Source organism: Larus michahellis, chromosome 9 (genome assembly GCF_964199755.1).
Source record: "Larus michahellis chromosome 9, bLarMic1.1, whole genome shotgun sequence".
Lineage (NCBI taxonomy): Eukaryota > Metazoa > Chordata > Aves > Charadriiformes > Laridae > Larus > Larus michahellis.
The window spans coordinates 12249484-12266053 of NC_133904.1; the positions used below are offsets into that span (position 1 = coordinate 12249484).

Genomic DNA, 16570 nt, shown 5'->3' on the forward strand with positions numbered 1-16570 from the left:
GAAAAAAATCCCCCGTTTACACCGTGTTCTAACAGAAACGCCGAGCTCTGTCGAGGCGGTTGCAAGAAGCGCCTAACAGCTTCCTCTGGGCTCCGGCAAGAGTGCAACTGCATTTTGGGTGCGCTCTGCGGGTGGGCAACAGCTTCGCTCCCTGCGCTGCCCACACGCACTCTTGGCGCGAGACTGCTGAGCTGGCTGCTCTCGTCTAAATCGGTCCCCAATTTGCCTCGAGCTCTCCTCTCGCCAGCAAGCACCGCGTACGCTTGTCCCAGCATCTGCCTTCCCTGGCCCCGCGCTGCAAGGGGAGAGTGGCGCGGTGGCATTAGCTGTCTGCTAGACCTGTGGTCCCACAGCCCCCAATCTGAAATGGTATCGGTCCCAAGGGTGACTGGGGGCTCCTGAGGCTCCGGGCTGGCACTGCTCCTTCCTGCCGCAAAGGCTCCCTGTGGTGATGCTGGAGCCGTGGCTGCTGTGAGCTCACCTCCTTCTCTGCAGCTCTCTTAGCGGAGTGTTTGAGGTGGCCGTAGCGGGTTAGCTGCTTGCTTCTGCTCCTGTGAAATGGTGCTGCCCCGTCAGTGCCGTTACACCTGACAGCTCCCGTCTCCTGTGACAATATGTGACTGGGGGCTGCTCACGTCAGTTTTTCATGCAGCATAGTTGAGGCTGAGACATCATTTGGGGTTGTAAACAGGGTATGATGGAGTGTCTCAGTGTGATGGGGCTGGTAACATAGCGACCAAGAGAAGTTTCAGCTCATAACCATGCGCCAGAAGGGCATTCCCACATAGCCTGAGAACCCATGGATGGCACGGCCCTTTGGTAGCACGCGCTGTCCCATGTCAGCAGCCACACGAGGGGCAAAATGCCCTTTTCCTGTGTCTTTCCTGGGCCGTGTGGGGCAGTGGTGGGCGGGTGAGCAGCGAGCTGGGGCAGCTCCCCAGGCCCTGGGCACTGGGCAACTGGGAACTTGAGCCATAATCGAGAAACACAGGCTCCTTTTAGGCTGCATACAAGGCTGTAGGCTCAGTTTTGCCAGTGCTTAAAGGAGCTTTGTTCTCTGGGCTGGTTAGAGGCCGATTTCCCAGTATCTTAAACAGAAATCTTGTTTTTAGCCTTGAGAAAAAAGCTTTTTAATTTACAAAGGCACAGCATTTTTCTTTTTCCCTCCTCCCCCGCCCTGCAATGGCTACTATTCCTCGGACAATGCTGCTCTTTGCTGGGTTCCGCTCTTGAGCTTGTATTTCTTGATTGCTGCTGAAAACAGAGCTTGTCACAATTGCATTTTTTTCTGGAACTTGCTGTAAAACACCAGCTATTCTTCACCTCCCACACCATAATCGCACTTGCTGGTGCCTGTGAGCCGAGAAGTGCCGGTTAATGTACTGGCCTCCCTCGCCTCGCGGGGGAAGCTCCCTGGCACCCAGGGAGGGCAACAACTCTTCGGTCACGGGGCAGCAGGTGCTGGTGGCACGCAGGGCTCCAGACACAGCTCTGGAGTGATCAGTCAAGGACAGGCTGTTGCATTATTGTTTCTTTTTTTCTTGAAAACGTCCCCTTTCACCACACAGGTTTAAAGGCAGTGTCATTAACCCTTTTCACCTGCCAGCTCTGTTAGCTGCAGTAGGACATGGCAGGGACTGCATCTCCTGCAGGGCCAGCAGGGACCCTGCCCACCCCTTTTCTCACTCATACAGGTAAGGAAGGCTCAAGTTGCCTCCTGAGTAAGCAGCAGCTGGCAGAAGGGCTCAGATGAAGACCAGCATGGGCCGGAGGCAGCCCGTGGCCTTGTACCTCTGTACTCGGCACTGGTGAGGCTGCACCTTGAGTGCTGTGTTCAGTTTCGGGCCCCTCACTGCAAGAAAGACATTGAGGTGCTGGAGCGGGTCCCAAGAAGGGCAATGAAGCTGGTGAGGGGTCTGGAGCACAAGTCTTATGAGGAGCGGCTGAGGGAGCTGGCGGTGTTCAGCCTGGAGAAAAGGAGGCTGAGGGGAGACCTTCTCGCTCTCTACAACGATCTGAAAGGAGGTGGTAGCGAGGAGGGGTGAGTCTCTTCTCCCAGGTAACAGGTGATAGCACAAGAAACAGACTCAAATTGTGCCAGGGGAGGTTTAGATTGGATATTAGGAAAAAATTCTTCACTGAAAGGGTGGTCAAGCATTGGAACAGGCTTCCCAGGGAAGTGGTTGAGTCGCCACCCCTGGAGGTATTTAAAAGACATGCAGATGTAGCACTGAGGGACATGGTTTAGAGGTAACTTGGCAGTACTAGGTTAGCAGTTGGACTTGATGATCTTAAAGGTCTCTTCCAACCAAAATGATTCTGATTCTATTCTATGATTCTATGAACTAGTCTCTACCTGAGCCAAGGCACGGGGGAACATGCTGGTCACCAAACTACCCTTTCCTGGTGCCGTTGTCTATGCCGAGGGACTGCTGTAAGGCAGGAAGACCCTTGCTATATGCCCACAGAAAAGGTGGGAAGGATGGTAAGGCTGATCTCGCAAGAACAGGGAATTTGGTTTGTCTGGTTGCATGTTTTTTATGGCAGTAAAAAGAGAAATCTGGGAGGTTCCCCAAGACAGGAGCCTGGGGCATCCGCATCTCCCTGAAAACTGGTCCTTCTTGTCCCCTCTATGGTAACTACAGCTCGCACCCCCCTCCGGTCCCTCCTCCTCACCAGTGAGGGCACTGCAGCCTCTCCATCCAGGCAGTTTTTTTGTGTTGATGTTGTGTTGTAGTGTGGCAATGAAATGAAAGAGTTAAGGAAAAAAAATGTTCATGCTAAGAGAGTTTCTGTGCTTTATGTACAATCAATAGTGCTGCTAATCACTTCTGAACATTTTCTATCCTTTTGTGCTCAACGCCATCATTAAAGCTTCATGAGAAATTAGTCACTCTTTGTAACTTGCGGCTGGTCCAGGTTTTGCCGTTGGGTTTGATTTTGTGAGCAGTCTGAGCCATCCTCCCCAGAAAGGGTTGATTCAAAAGCAGCCACTTCCTCTTTGAGCCATATTTCACTAGCAGAGTCTGGACTGGGAGTTTTCCCTACTTTATTGTAGCAACTATTGTATCTTTTAGGATTAATACCGGCTTTCATACAAGAGGGGAAAAAAATGCAATGGCTGTGTCGAGCGCTCTCTGTCTCTCCAGCTCTGCCCATGATTTTCTCCTCCTGGCACAGGCAGGGCAGTGGGCAGCGTGGCCTCTCCTCATCCACCGCCAATGATTTCCAGCACTCAACAGGAGGAGAGAACGAGCCCGGGATCACCGTGAGCATGAGGAAGGTGAACTCAACATTGAAAACCTAGTGAGAGAAAAGACCTCAGCCAAAGGGGAGGACTGAGGCCGCTGTGCTGCTTTTCCCCTCCTGGCCTGCCCCCCACGATGCTGCATTTCTCTGCCCACCCCGCTCTCCGAGGCGTCAAAAAGCCATATGGAGCCGAGGAAACTCGTGCTGAGGGCCCAGGTATTTTCAGTGACTAAAATAAAGCCCGTTGGGCTTCTCTCACAGCCTGGGGTACAGGCAATGGAGAGAACGGCTCTCCCCACCGGGCCCGAGCTGCGGGGAGTCCGCTGGCACAAGGCCTGTCCTTCCCCGCCTGCCGGGGGGCAGCGCGGGGGCAGCGCGGCCCCGGTCCCGGCTGAACCCTGGCCCTCACCTCTGCCCGCGCCCCCGGCGGCGGCGGAGGAGGAGGAGGAGGAAGGGCCAGGCCCTGCCGCAGAAAGGGGCTTTTGAGGGATTTTCGGCACCACCCGGAGGGTCCCGCCGCCCCCGCGCCCCCTCTTCCCCCGCCTCCCCGCGCGCTGAGGGCGCGTGAGCCGGCGGCGGGCGGCGATTGGCTGCCAGGCGCACCCCGGGGGCCGCCGGGCCGCGGCCGCCCGCCGAGCGCCATTCACGGCGCTGCCCGCCTGCACGCGCCCAGCCTCATTCACAAAAACTTCATTCATAAAAGCCGGCGGCGGCAGCGGCCGGGGCTGCGGCGGGGGCGGCTCGGGCGCTGCGGAGCTGCTGCCCCGCGGCTCTGCGGGAAACAGCGCCGGAGGCGCAGGAACACTCAGTGGTTTCTGGATTATGGTGCTGAAGGACTTTCCAGCAAGAATTAGCGAGCCTGACGCCGGCGCTGTGCTGTATTTTCCTTAAAATCCTGGGTTTGTGCCTGACCGCGGGGCGGGAGCGTCGCCGCGCAGGGATGCTCTTTGCCTTTGGGGCAGCCGACGATGGAAATGCAGAGAGCTGGGCACCTTGCGGGGCTCCTGCCGGTCTGAAAACGTGTTTGAGCTTGTAGCTCTCATGCTCTGCTTTGTGTGGAATAAGTCCTTTTGCTGCAGCCAGGACTCCGCTGTTAAAGATGCTACAACTGTGAGTCTTCAGAGCTAGGTGGGATTTCGTGCCTGGCTTGAGGCAGGTTTGGATAGCGGCTCTTCAGCTTAAGCTGCTGTACCACTGATGTGCTTTCCCGTATGCTGCTTTTATTACTGCTTACAAGATACCAGATGTCCATGCAGTTTTAAGCCTCGTCCATTGAGGAAAATAAACCACTCGAGAGGGAGTCAGCAAAAATATCCAATAGGTTTCTGTTTTTGAAATTGTTTGACTTGCTTGATTTCTGAATCATTTATCTACAAGAGCCAATTTATGCAAGAGTATCCAGTTACAGAACTGCCAAGGCTATGAGAGAACGCAGCCAGCAGAGCCTCGGTGGACACGTCCTGTATGTAGGGTTATTCAGACATCCAGGAATGCTGCACAGGGCTAAGTACAGCCGATTCAGGAATGATTCGATAACATCCCTAGATGAAGGTACACCAAATACGTCTTTAACCATCAAAGGTTCTTCCTCCTCTTCCCATTCTTCAACACCTAATTTACTGACGGAAGATGTCTCCTTGGGGCCACAGGACACCTGCACAACCCTGTGCACACTGATCCCCCGGATGGCTAACATTAAACTTGCCAACCCGTCAAATCTACCAGGGCTGAAAAGCTTCTGTCTGGGAATGAAAGAGGTGCCAAGAATTAAACTCACAGAGTGCGTTACCATCCCGAGCAGCCCGACCTCACCTGAGATCAGCTGCCTCTCGGCATCTTATCCCCAGCCTGACCAGGACAAGCTGCCCCTAAATCCAAAGCCAGTGGGTGACTGTGCTGTGTGGGGAGCCGAGGAGGCCGCTCCTGTGGGCCGGCAGGACAGGAGCCTTGTGCAGAGCAGTGAAAGCGCAGGGGAGCCAGGAAAGACCTACGGCGTGCGGGTGAGTACTTCTCATGGCGTTGCCATTCTCTGACAAAGTGAACCGCGCAGGTGGCTGCAGGGTGACCTCTGTGTTCCCACTCCTGGAGCCAGTGCCCCAAACCACTGACTTCCCGTGTGTCTCCTGTCTCCTGACGTACATAGGGCTGTGGTGTCGAACTGAGGGAGTTAAAAGGACCACAGCCGCTCCCAGAGGTAAGACAACATCCATTTCCAAAAGACTATCTTTAGACTCTCTGAGGAGTGCAGCTCAGCTGCAATTCAAGCAGGGGTTGCTCTGACCTGAAATGCATGTTGGAGGGAGAAGGAGGCCCATAAATATGGGTTCCCATCCCTCACAGAGCAGCTCCCAGGCACTAGGTGAATGCTGGCCCATGCCACTGACGTATTTGTCACAGAGAGTGTGGGGGAGCTGCTGGGACCGCTGCTGCTGCCCGGAGCACCTCTCCTCCATGCCTCCTGCCCTGGGAGGTGAGCAGGCAGGATGCAAAAGCCACCCTCCGCGTTTGGGCTGTGTCTGATTTCTTGGTAATGGTGATATACAGAAAACCCTGCCTATTTCTTCAGAAGACACCCTGAAATAGCCTTTCTGGGTATTTTTCATGTTGTAGACTGGGGTGGTTGTGTGTCTTCTAATTAGTAGTCAGTGGCTGAGAGGAGACCGTGCCTCCTGGGCTCGGTGCTCTCACCCCTTCCACCTCTGCCACATTTGGGAGCTTTCTAATTTTCTTTTCCTCTCCGGATTTTACATTTCTGTGGCCAGACCTTGCTGTTTGCTAGTCATTGGTTCCTTGTCTACACTCTGAACCTCTGACCCTGCACATTTTAGTGCTTACGCTTCATCTGCCAAAAGCACTCCCAGGCAAAAACTGCCCATTGCTTGCACGGAGGGAGCCAGTGCAGCCCACGGGGAAATGGCAGAGAAAGCGCTCTAAACCTGCTTCAGAAATGCTCATGTAATGGCCAGGCTGGCCAAGGGCACCTGTAGCAGCCCTCGTGCCTGTCTCTGACATGCAAGGGGGGCCACAGGAGCAAGCTGTACCAGCGGTTATTAACAAGAATCTATTCCTCCAAGTGAGCTGCAGTCAGGGTGCTGAGAGAGAGTGAGTGTGTGTGTAAGCTCTCAGTTTGGTGTACAGGAGGTATCAAAATGTGCCAGAAGGAGTAAAAAAACCACAAGCCATGCAAAATTTTTGTCTCCCATGTGATGGTTCACAAGCAGGAAAGTCTAAAGAAAGGTGCACGGCCAAGAAAAATACATCAATCCCTTTCCAAATACAGCAGAAGAGCAGGCAGATCAGAGGGAAGAGCGACATGGACGAATAGCTGTATTCACCTTTCCCCAAGCAGGAACGAGATGCCTGCCTGGCATCCAGCAGCAGCGGCACAGCTGGCTTGATGGGACATCGGCTGAAAGGTGACAGTGTCTCAGCACAGCACCAGCCACTGTGAGCGGAGCCACAGGAGGCCCTGGGACATTCACCCCGGGTGCAGCAGGTGCAGGGAGGGGACACATTATTTCATCACACTGGAATGTGTCCTTTTATGTTTACTTTTCTTTAAATTCTAGTACTAACGTGAGCAGTTGATGTTTTGATATCATCAAGCTGCTAAAATAGATGAATGAGCGTGTAGGGTGTGACTTACAGTGGCAGTGCAAGGGCCACTGCAGCTGCAGGTGCGACGCTTTCGGCCAGCCTACAGAAAGGCCCGCGCTGATGGATGGCGTCGTGATGCCCAGTGCCCGCCGTGCACGACCTGCCTTGTGTGCTGCCGTTTGAGCTGCGCCCAATGCAGTTGAGCTTGTGATGAAGGCTTTGAGGTACCTGTACGGATTCAAATACTGAAACGCTAATGCCAGAGGCACACTTAAATAATTCAGATTCTTGAACGGGGAGGAGCCGGTAAAGCGCAGGGGGAATTTCCTGGGTTTCTGTTGTGGCCGAGGGCTGAGAGCAGAGGCACTGAGGTGTCACCCACTGTGGCGCACATGAGCGAGAAAGGCAGAAGAAAGAGCAAAAAAAGAGAAGGACTTGACGGGAAGGTCGTGTGAAGCGGGGAAGGGCTTGTCCCTACCTGCTGCCCCCCAGGTTGTATTTCCAGTATGGTTTTCTGCTGGTCTTTCTGGAAGTCACCCTATTTCATGGGGAACCTCTCTGAGGGGGGGGTCGCTGGCAGGAACGTCCCGATGCAATGGGGAAACATTGTTTCCCTGCATCTCTCCTGCATCTCCTCACTCCTATTGCTCCTGTGGCCATGGACCTCAGGAGCCAGTCCCAGGAGAGCTGCAAGAGTGTTGCTGATGTGAGCCAAAATGTGTTCTGGCCAAACTCTTGGTGGTTTTTTTTTCAAACAGACCCTTTAATCAAGTAGGTCAGTAAATAAGCAGCCTGGGGGTTTCAGGGCCTCAGCATCAGAGCATGGCCAAGGAGGTCGTTTCCCCAGGGATCACAAAGATACTCCGGGAGCTGGTGATGAAGCCTCAGCCGGGCTGGGAAGCAGCCGGGGGCTCAGGGCTGCAGTGTGGAGGGAGTGTGGCATGGTGGGATGGTCTCGCCCACAGGCAAAGCGGGGCTGAGGAGCCAGGCGTCTGTGGGAGCTGCTCTCAGTCCTTTGCCCGGTCCTTTCCCCCTCGCCCTGGTCCTGGCTTTTCTTCCTGTGGCTTTCAAAGACACCTGCTGTCCCCATGCAGCTTCTCATGCCCTGTTAGGGACCACTGGGAACTTCCCAGAGACCATTTGAGGAGGAAAGTCAGGTCTATGTTACCGGGATTGCTGCTGCTGGAGATCTTTGGCCTTAAAAGCTTAATTGGAGTCTGAAGAGGATTTGGCACTTCCATGGAGAGGATCCGCAGTTATTTTCAAAAGGCAATAATATGGTGAAGTAATGAAATGCCTTAGGGCAGAAGCTGTTCCCTGTGGACTGGAGCGAGGCAGACATTTTTATTTCTGGGGCTGGTTTGAGAAGAGGCGATGCTGGGCTCATCGCACCTCCCTGGCAGGCAGCTGCGGCTGCACGTGGCTGGGGGTGACAGGGCACCTGTGTCACTGCCAGCTGTCACCTGGGCTGTGCTGAGGAAGCTGAGACCCATGACAGCCCCTGTTCCACTGAGATGCTCATGCAAATAACAAAGAGCCCAAATATTAATATTTTAATAGGCGCCTGGACAGGTTGGGACATATATATATATATATATATTTAATCAGCTGCTAGTCCCTAGAGTAAAAGGAGCTTGACTGCTGCTAATGGAGGGGTTCAGAACGATGTGAAGCACATCCTGAGAGAGGCACGTGGGCACCTGGCCCCTGCACCTGGGACCTGTCCTGCTTTTGTCCATGGAGGCTGCCACAGCTCAGCCCGGGGAACCTGCTCCCTGGCTCTGTGTGGGAGTGGGGCTCAGGGCAGCCCTCGCCCCGTCCCCAGAAGCCGCCAGCACCTCTCCTGTCCTCAGGGCAGGGAAATAATTGTGGTATTTCAGCTGCAGCCACTTGCCTGGCGCGCAGCACCCCGACACCACACCCGGAGAGCTGCTCCGGCCTTGGCACCCTGCATCGCCCATCGTAAATAAATAACTACACGTGTAGGCGCAGCCGGGGCTCTCGCAGGAAGGAGATGGGCTCTGGTGAGTCATGGCTTCAGAGCCGCAGCTGTGAATCGTGAGCCGGGGGCTCCGGTGCTGGGGAAGTGCTTGCTCCGCTGGGCACGTTTTTGGGCCATTTGCTTTGTCACAGCCGGGAACACAGGGACAGGGTGGTTTGAACCAATTCTGTTGGAGCCGTGGCCTGAGTACAGTGCTGTGGAAAGTGGCTTTTCAGCACAAAACTAAAAAGAAAAGCAAAATGCATGTGTGTATATATACACACACGTGTGTGTGTATATATATATAAAAATTTGTGGACTTTTCCCTGTGTTTTTCTCAAAATTTATTCAAAAATTGAAAACTCATGAATGAAAGGGTCAGACTTTGCCAGGAAAGTTTCCATTTGGGAAAAGCCACGTCTCGCTACCCCTCAGGGAAGAGACTGTGCCATGTGGGCAGGAGGAGCAGGACAGACCAAGAGCCTTTCTGTCTGTCCACACCGCTGCGGCTACTGGGAGGAAGATGAGAGCAGGGAGGAAGATGAGAGCAGGGGAAGTGTGTGAGGCGAGGTCCTCTGGCACTTGCCATCCCCAGAAAATAGTAGTGCAGGGGCTTAGGCTAGCACTGAAGAACCACTAGTGGGGGGTTTTTTGTGTGCTTAATAGTCTTTGGGCTTTTTTCTTCCATGAAGCTGTCCAGTCTGTTTTCCAGCCTGTTCTGCCTGGGTTTTGTGCTCTCTCAGTGGTTCCCCAGCAGTACCCACGCCTGCGGTGGTGCGTGGCTGACGCTGTGGGCTGCCTTCACCTCTCCGCCTCCCTCAGGAGGGATGGAGAGCAGGCTCTGCCGGCTTCACTTTCGGCTCTGAAGTGGTTGGTGTTTGCTGGAGGAAGCTGGCGTGGTTTAGGTTGAGGAATGAGCTGGTCAAATGTCCTGCAGGGTGCAAAGCTCTTCATTAGCAGCCTGACCCGTGGCTGCTAATGGCGTTACGTAGCGCTGACCCAGCCTGGTAAAATGCGACTGTGTGTTGCAAGGAGAGCAGCCGAGCTGAGTGGCCGGTTGTCAGTGTGGTACAACCTGGGAGCTGACAGAAAGGTGGTGGCACGGCCAGGGTAGCTGCGGCAGTCTCTGGTTTCCAGTGGACGAGTGGCTTTTCAGCCCCAAAGCCACCACAGGCAGTGTCTAAGGAAGGACTGAGGAAACTTCCCCACCGAAGCTACAGTGACCTGTGTGTTGCTCCTTCCCCACATCCCTGGCTGGCTCCTGGTGCTGTCCGTGGAGGGAGGCCAGTGCTTCACCTTCCTGCCAGGGCGAAAGCTGGGGAATATCAAATCAGGTGTTACAACACGTGAGAGCGTGTCCCTGAGCCCAGCAGCCAGCCACAGGGAAGGCAGTGCTGTGGCTGTTCCAGGAAAAAGTCATTTTTCCTTGGTGTAAAAGGCAAAGGCCTATCTCCTTATAACTCCAGGGCCATTGTCCTGTCATGTGCCAGTGGCTGCTGCTTGCTTCTGCCTGGTCTCCCTTCCCGCCAGATCCATCGCAAGCTAGAGGGGAATTATTCAAGCAAATCAAAGTGAAACTCCCCCACTGCTCTGCAGCTGCCTGCCCCGTGCGGCAGAGAGCCATGTCATCCCCTGGGCAGACCTTGCCCACAAGGAAGGAGGGTGGTGGGAAGCTCAGAAACGGTTTTGCCCTCACTTCAAAAAGCACCTTGTTAAAGCCGTGCTGGGAAAAGGAATGCTTGCATGGGAGTCAGCTCCCCACCGCGCTCGTGTGCGCCCGGCACTGCTGCTTGTGGCGGGTTCCTGCCCAGGCAGCTGTGTTATGTCTTTAGGGAATTTGAACCTAGTCTCACATATGTTTGGACAGAGGCTGTTTTGTGGCAGCATGTTACCTGACTGCCTCTGCGAGCAAATTCTGTCCCGTGGATTCATTGTTAGTCGGCCGTGGGGTCTGTGGGAGCTGCTCTTGGCGTTACGCATGAATTAATGCCTGTTAACTAATAGGTAAAATTGCAAGGCTGCAGCTGTGTTGTTTAATTAGGAGCTCCGTGTGCTGCTCCCCATATCATTCCTGTGGGTGAATCACTGGCTGTCATTCACGCTGGAGCTGGAGCCACTAACTGCGTTATGGCAGGGAATGAAATGAGACGTGGGTCTGGATTAGAGGGTGCCTGAAAAGCTTATTCACACAGGCCCTGCCTAGCGCCTTCACATCTCCTCCCACACAGTCCCTCATCCTGTTTGCAGTCATTCTCCATCATCTCTTGTAAACAGATGAGAAAAGACGTGTGCATCTTCAGTAATTGCCCTCCTCTCCCCCCACCTCCCTGCCATCCCGGCAGCATGGGGAAACGGCAGCCAGCCCCAGAGCACCCTCCGGATTCTAACACCCGAGAGATGAAGCTCCCCCAGTGCCGATGCTCCCCCCAGCCCTTTGCAGGGAGACAGGGAACAGTTTCGTGCACATCACCGTTAGAGGAGCCATTCCCTTTCCAGCAGGGGCCAGTGAGCCCTCTCGTCTCCCTCTCCCTCTCCTTTTCCCTCTCCCAACAGATCAGTGGGTTCAGCATCTGCTTTTGTTGTTGATGTCAAGGCTTTAGTGCTTGCCTTGTTTCAGTATTGGTAATTTATTTTTCTATAGGTAGCTGAATTCTGCAGTTATACCTGTCCTTGTTGCCCTGGGCTGGTTACAGTACCCTCGTGCCTGTATCCAGCTTCCCCCTGGCTTCCCCTTAGCAGCTCAGTGAAGCCGAACCATGCTCCCCTTCACGGGGCTTCAGAAGATGAAGCCCCTTCCTTGGATACCACCTTTGAACCCTCGGCATCACTATGGCCATGTTCCGAAACCAGCTGGCAGATAGCTTGAGCTCCTTGTGGGGCAGGTGGGTCTTGGCAACGGTGGCCATGCCGGGACAAGGGCTGCAGGCTGCTGCGGCTGCCTCTCCCAGGTGCTGCAGGAGGGCACCCGTGGCTGCTGCTCTGCCGATGCTTCAGCCTCACCCTCCCTCCAGCAGGAAGGCGGGAGCTGGCCTCGACCCCGCATCCCCAGATGAGCCCACTAGCTTTTTGTGGGAGCTGTGTTTGGGGTATGCAGCCTGGGGAGCAGGGGCACCGCCTGAACTGGAATCGGGGTGCAGAGAAGTCTCTGAGACTGGCATTGCTCTTGTCTCCTGCCATCCCCTTTCTCTCGTACACCGGTCGTGCTGCTCGTTGGACTCAGCTATGGAGGGGTTAATGTTTTCCCTGTTTATTTGTTAATTATTTTTTCTTTCTCAGAGAATGTCTTTTGTTTTCTTGAATAGGCTTCTGGTATCCCATTGTCCTTTTATGTGCTCCATGGGCTTCTCCCCAGCTCTGTGACCCCGACTTCCTCAGTCCCAGTCCTGCAGCGTCCCCCAGCCCAGGTCTCTGCTGGTTCTCTGTACCCTCCTACTGAGATGTGAAGGTTCAGCCATTACTAACTGTGCTGGTTTAGATAACCAACGGCAGCTAAAATAAATGAGGGATGCAGTGAGGTGCCATGTTAATGCACTTCCCTACTCAGGCTTTTAAAGGGGCGAAAAAAAAAAAGGTCTTTTGTGAATCATTGATAAGTTCAGCTTCATTCAGGGTCACTTATGCAAAAACCTAATATTGATTTTTCATCTTTGCTTAGAGTAGCTTCCCACGCATCTGTTCAGGATGCAATGGGGACTCACTTATCAGCATATGACTCACCTACTCCTCTAAATCTTTCTTTTCTCGAGGATGGAGGAACAGCCAACTGGCTCACAGGATGCCTGACCTTATACTTTAGGATCAGAGGTCTCCACTGTGCTACAAGCTGAGGCTGTAGACGTATTTTCCATGTTTGCTTTGTTCCCATTAAGCAGGAATATCTTTAACAAGTAAGATAGCTCTCAGAGTCCTTTACAAAGTCATTAAATGTTCATTAGGGAAGCAGTTCTGCTAACCCTTCAGATTCTTATTGATGTCCTTCCAGGGCTCTGACCTAATTCTGGAGTTCTCCCAAGGGTTACATTGCTATCTGGAACGAAACCAAAATAGGGATAATACAATTGTTGTGGAATCCCTGCTTGACTGCACACATACGTTCTCCTTTTAACACGCGCACTCATCTCTAAAAGATCTGAATCAGATACCTAAATCCAGCCCCTTCTGAATGGCCCACCAGAAAAATCGATTCACAGGCAAAGTGAAGAAGAGGAGGTGAATACAGTACCACAGTACCTTTCTCTGGACCGAGAGTGTTTCCTCCATCCATTCAGAACGAGAGGACAGAGCACACATGTCCCTGCCTGGGATTGCCAGCCTGTCTGCTGTATCCCAGAGGCTTTGCCTTTCTGCAGGAGAGGTCTGCGCAGGCAGGCTGTCACTGCCTGAGCACTGCAGGATGCTCCCAAAAGCCCTTTTCCCTCTGGGAGAATTCATTGTGGAAGAGGGGATGCAAACCAAGAGACCCAGACCTACACCAGCCTTGTGAAATGGAGATGTCGGAGCACTTCAACAGCACAGAGATGGATATCAACAGAAACACTGAAAGGATTAGTAAGATATGTTTTGGGAGAGGTCAGCTTAGTGGATAGAGTTAGCCTAGCGCACTTCATTGAGATGAAAATGTTCCATAGGTTTGTACATAACATCAAAGGACTGACATGCCATCACAGTCTTGATGTTTCTGAAAATTAGTCCTATGCAAATCCCAAACGAGTATAGAAAAAGCCCCCAGCTCTGCCCCACACAACAGAAGTGTGGGAGTCAGCCTCTAATTTAAAGCAGGTCAGTTTGTAGTGCAGGCTCTTAAGAGCTGTTGCTATGAGCTGGAATTGCAGCTCTACCTCCTTCATCTTCTGCAGAGGTTATTTGTCATCAGACGCGCAGCAGCACGGAGCCAGTGGTTTTCCTCATGCCTAGTAATGCCTCCTGCTCTGAAGGGATGTTCAGCTCCTCTGCACGGAGGCTCTGTGTGCATCGGTCCTGTAGGGCTCCCAGAGCCCCTCTGCTCCCGGGCAATTTCCCTCCAACGTTCATCTATTCCTCCTGGCTCAGTGCCGCAGGCTAATCAGAGAGAGTAAGCAGAACTGGAAAAAAAGGAATGATTGGATTTTGTGTCCCCAGAATGCTTTACCTTTTTCTTGTGTGCTACGTTGTTGAAGGCACTGGTATCTTTATTGCTGTTCTCTACACTTTTCAGTAAAACAAGATCTATTTAGGAAGCAGCCTTAGGATGGCTGATTTTATTTTCCATTTAGGCTGTGGCTCTGCATATACTTAGTGGGCTGAAATCACATTTGTTTCCTTCTGTGATCCTCCTCTTACCTGCGTGCGAGGTATTAACATAGTCCTCCTTTCCCTCTGTCTCTCTCTTTCCCCCAGTACATGGGCTGTATTGAAGTGCTGCAGTCAATGAGGTCGCTGGACTTTGGCACGCGAACGCAGGTCACCAGGTAGGTGGTATCAAACGGAAATTCAGCGCAAGAATGAAAAACCGGAGTGCTAATTTCTGCATAAAGCCAGGGGTGCGTGCCAAGCTCTGGGACAATTTTGAATAGGAGTCTGCATGTTTTGTTTTGTTTTGTTTTTTTTTTTCCCCCAAGTGATGATTTGAATTATTTGATCGTTACAATAGGCTATTTGCATTGGAAAATGAATTGTTTCAGCCACAGACCTAATTTCTCTCCCAGTTTTTGTTCCGGACGCGGGGAGCCTCCCCGTGCAGTCGCAGCACGGCGCAGACATTCCCGGCTAGCCGGGTCACCCAGGGCATCGGCTCAATCTGCTGGTGCTGCCGCGGCTGTGGGTGGCCAAGGTGGCGAGCCTGCCTGCTCGCTGGCCTCTCTGCCCCGCCACTTCCCACCAGCACAGAAAGTGCCATCGGTCCCTCCATTTAGCAAAGTCCTCTAATGAATTTTTATCAGCCGTATGACACTGCTTGGCCCCATCTGCACCAAGGCCAGGCTCAGCTGGAAGTGGCGTCACGAGGAAAACATGTTGAAATACAGCCATTTCCCACCGCACTGCAGGCCTAAGTCTCCAGGCTGCAAATCAGAAAAAGATAAATATTTTGCTCTCAGATACAACCAAATGTGGTTTAAATGTGAAATATTTTGTGGTCTTTTGAGAAGTTTGCAACTTCTGTTGCAGACTGCTGCCAGTCGCTGGGTGTGGATTATTCATATACACACCTGTGGGGTTGTTGAAATGTCCCATCAGGAACAGAAAAGCCCAGTTTTATTTTTACGTTTATTCTTGTCAATGCGGGAGTGTTTGAGTTCTCAAAATAAGCACCCTCGTTCCAGCTCGCAGCGCTGCGTGCTGCTGGGATGTGCTCATGGTCCAGCAGCCAGGACTAATGCTCCGCTGGGCAGCCCAGCAGCCGCCCGGCATCCCGGCACCTCCACAGGCTTTTGGGAAGGGTGGGTGGGTGCAGAGTATTTTGGCCCGGCCTTAGACCTGTTCCCTCCTCCCCTCAGCTATTTTCCTGGCATGGTTCATGCTGAGGATGCCAGGAGTGTGGCTGAGGCGTCCTGCGCCTGCCCAGCTCTTCCTTCCTGCTGGCGGGTGATTTACAGATGCTCTTTTGCTTCCTCAAGTGTTCCTATCAAAGAAATCCTGGAGAAAGGAAAGGAACATGAAGAGATAAGTGTTAACATTTTTACCTATTGGCTCCCAGGCTTATCAACTAAAAGGAAGAAACTGAAAATCTTGAGTCCTTAAATGCCTATATACTGCACTCAAAAGCTACCCGATTTGTTTTATATTCATAATCGGCGGTTGTTGACATTTACAATCAGCATAAGCGCGCACTCCCCCAGTTCCTGCACGTGGATATGAAGAAGTGCCTGAGATACAAATACACTTCCCTCAGCCCAGCCGTTTACCCACCAGAAGGAGCCACGTAGCGCACTTGGCGCCAGGCTGATTGCTCGGGACTGTCAGACCGAGTCACTGGATTCTTCAACAGCCTCGGCCAGACAGCGAGGTTATCTCCCATTTGCAAGACACGGAGAACGTACGCTGCTACGCTTACAAAATAGAGCTTTGGATGGTTTGTCTGGAAAATAAGGAACATGAATTACTGTGGGACAAGAGCTTGCCAACTTAAATTTGGCCCAAATAGTAAGGTTTTGTTAACTGGAGCTGTGTGAAAACTTAACAATGGAAAGATTTCCATCACCTAAAAAATATGCCACTGCTGACCTTAACGAGCTCTTTTGTGCATGAGAAATTCAAAACTTAAACTGTTTGCAAACTGAATGCTGAAGTGCTGAGCTCATGCATGCAAACTTTAAAGTTTGATCGATTACAAGCTGACTGGAGCAAAGATAACATTGATTATTCCCCTATTGTTCTCCTGAGGGAGTAAGTTTATAGACGGCATGCACAATGCACCAACCAAGGAGTTATTGGAAATGATCCCATTTTAATCATCTCTGTTATTTGTACTGGGGGTAAAAAATATTTTTACTCCGATGGCATTTCGCTAAACAAAGAGGCATCTTCTGTTTTAAAGTGATGTAGAAAGGGTCTCTAATTATGTCTCCTTCCTGCCTTGCTATATGTGTATTTGCATTCTTAGTCTCCCGATCTCTAAAATTAAAGATAGCATTTACCCACCTCACATGAATGTTGGAAAGATCAACAAACTCGTGTTTGCCAAAGTGCCGTGAGGAGTCAAAAGAGATGAGCGTCAAGGATTTATTTTCTAGTTTCTTGCTGGACTTGCATTTTCAGAGCCACTCC

The 16570-nt window shown here is 52.3% G+C and overlaps 1 protein-coding gene across 2 annotated transcripts in view; it reads left to right on the forward strand.

Moving 5' to 3' along the window:
* Positions 1-3894: 3894 nt before the first annotated feature.
* Positions 3895-16570, forward strand: part of SHC4 (SHC adaptor protein 4) — a 34901-nt gene continuing 22225 nt past the window's right edge. Inside the window, exons 1-2 of one of the 2 annotated variants that reach the window (XM_074601248.1) lie at positions 3895-5249; positions 14204-14274. In XM_074601248.1, the coding sequence (XP_074457349.1) occupies positions 4671-5249; positions 14204-14274 (650 nt within the window). In that variant the 5' untranslated portion in view covers positions 3895-4670. The remainder of the gene's footprint in view (positions 5250-14203; positions 14275-16570) is intronic. The other variant, XM_074601249.1, reaches the window with a different exon arrangement.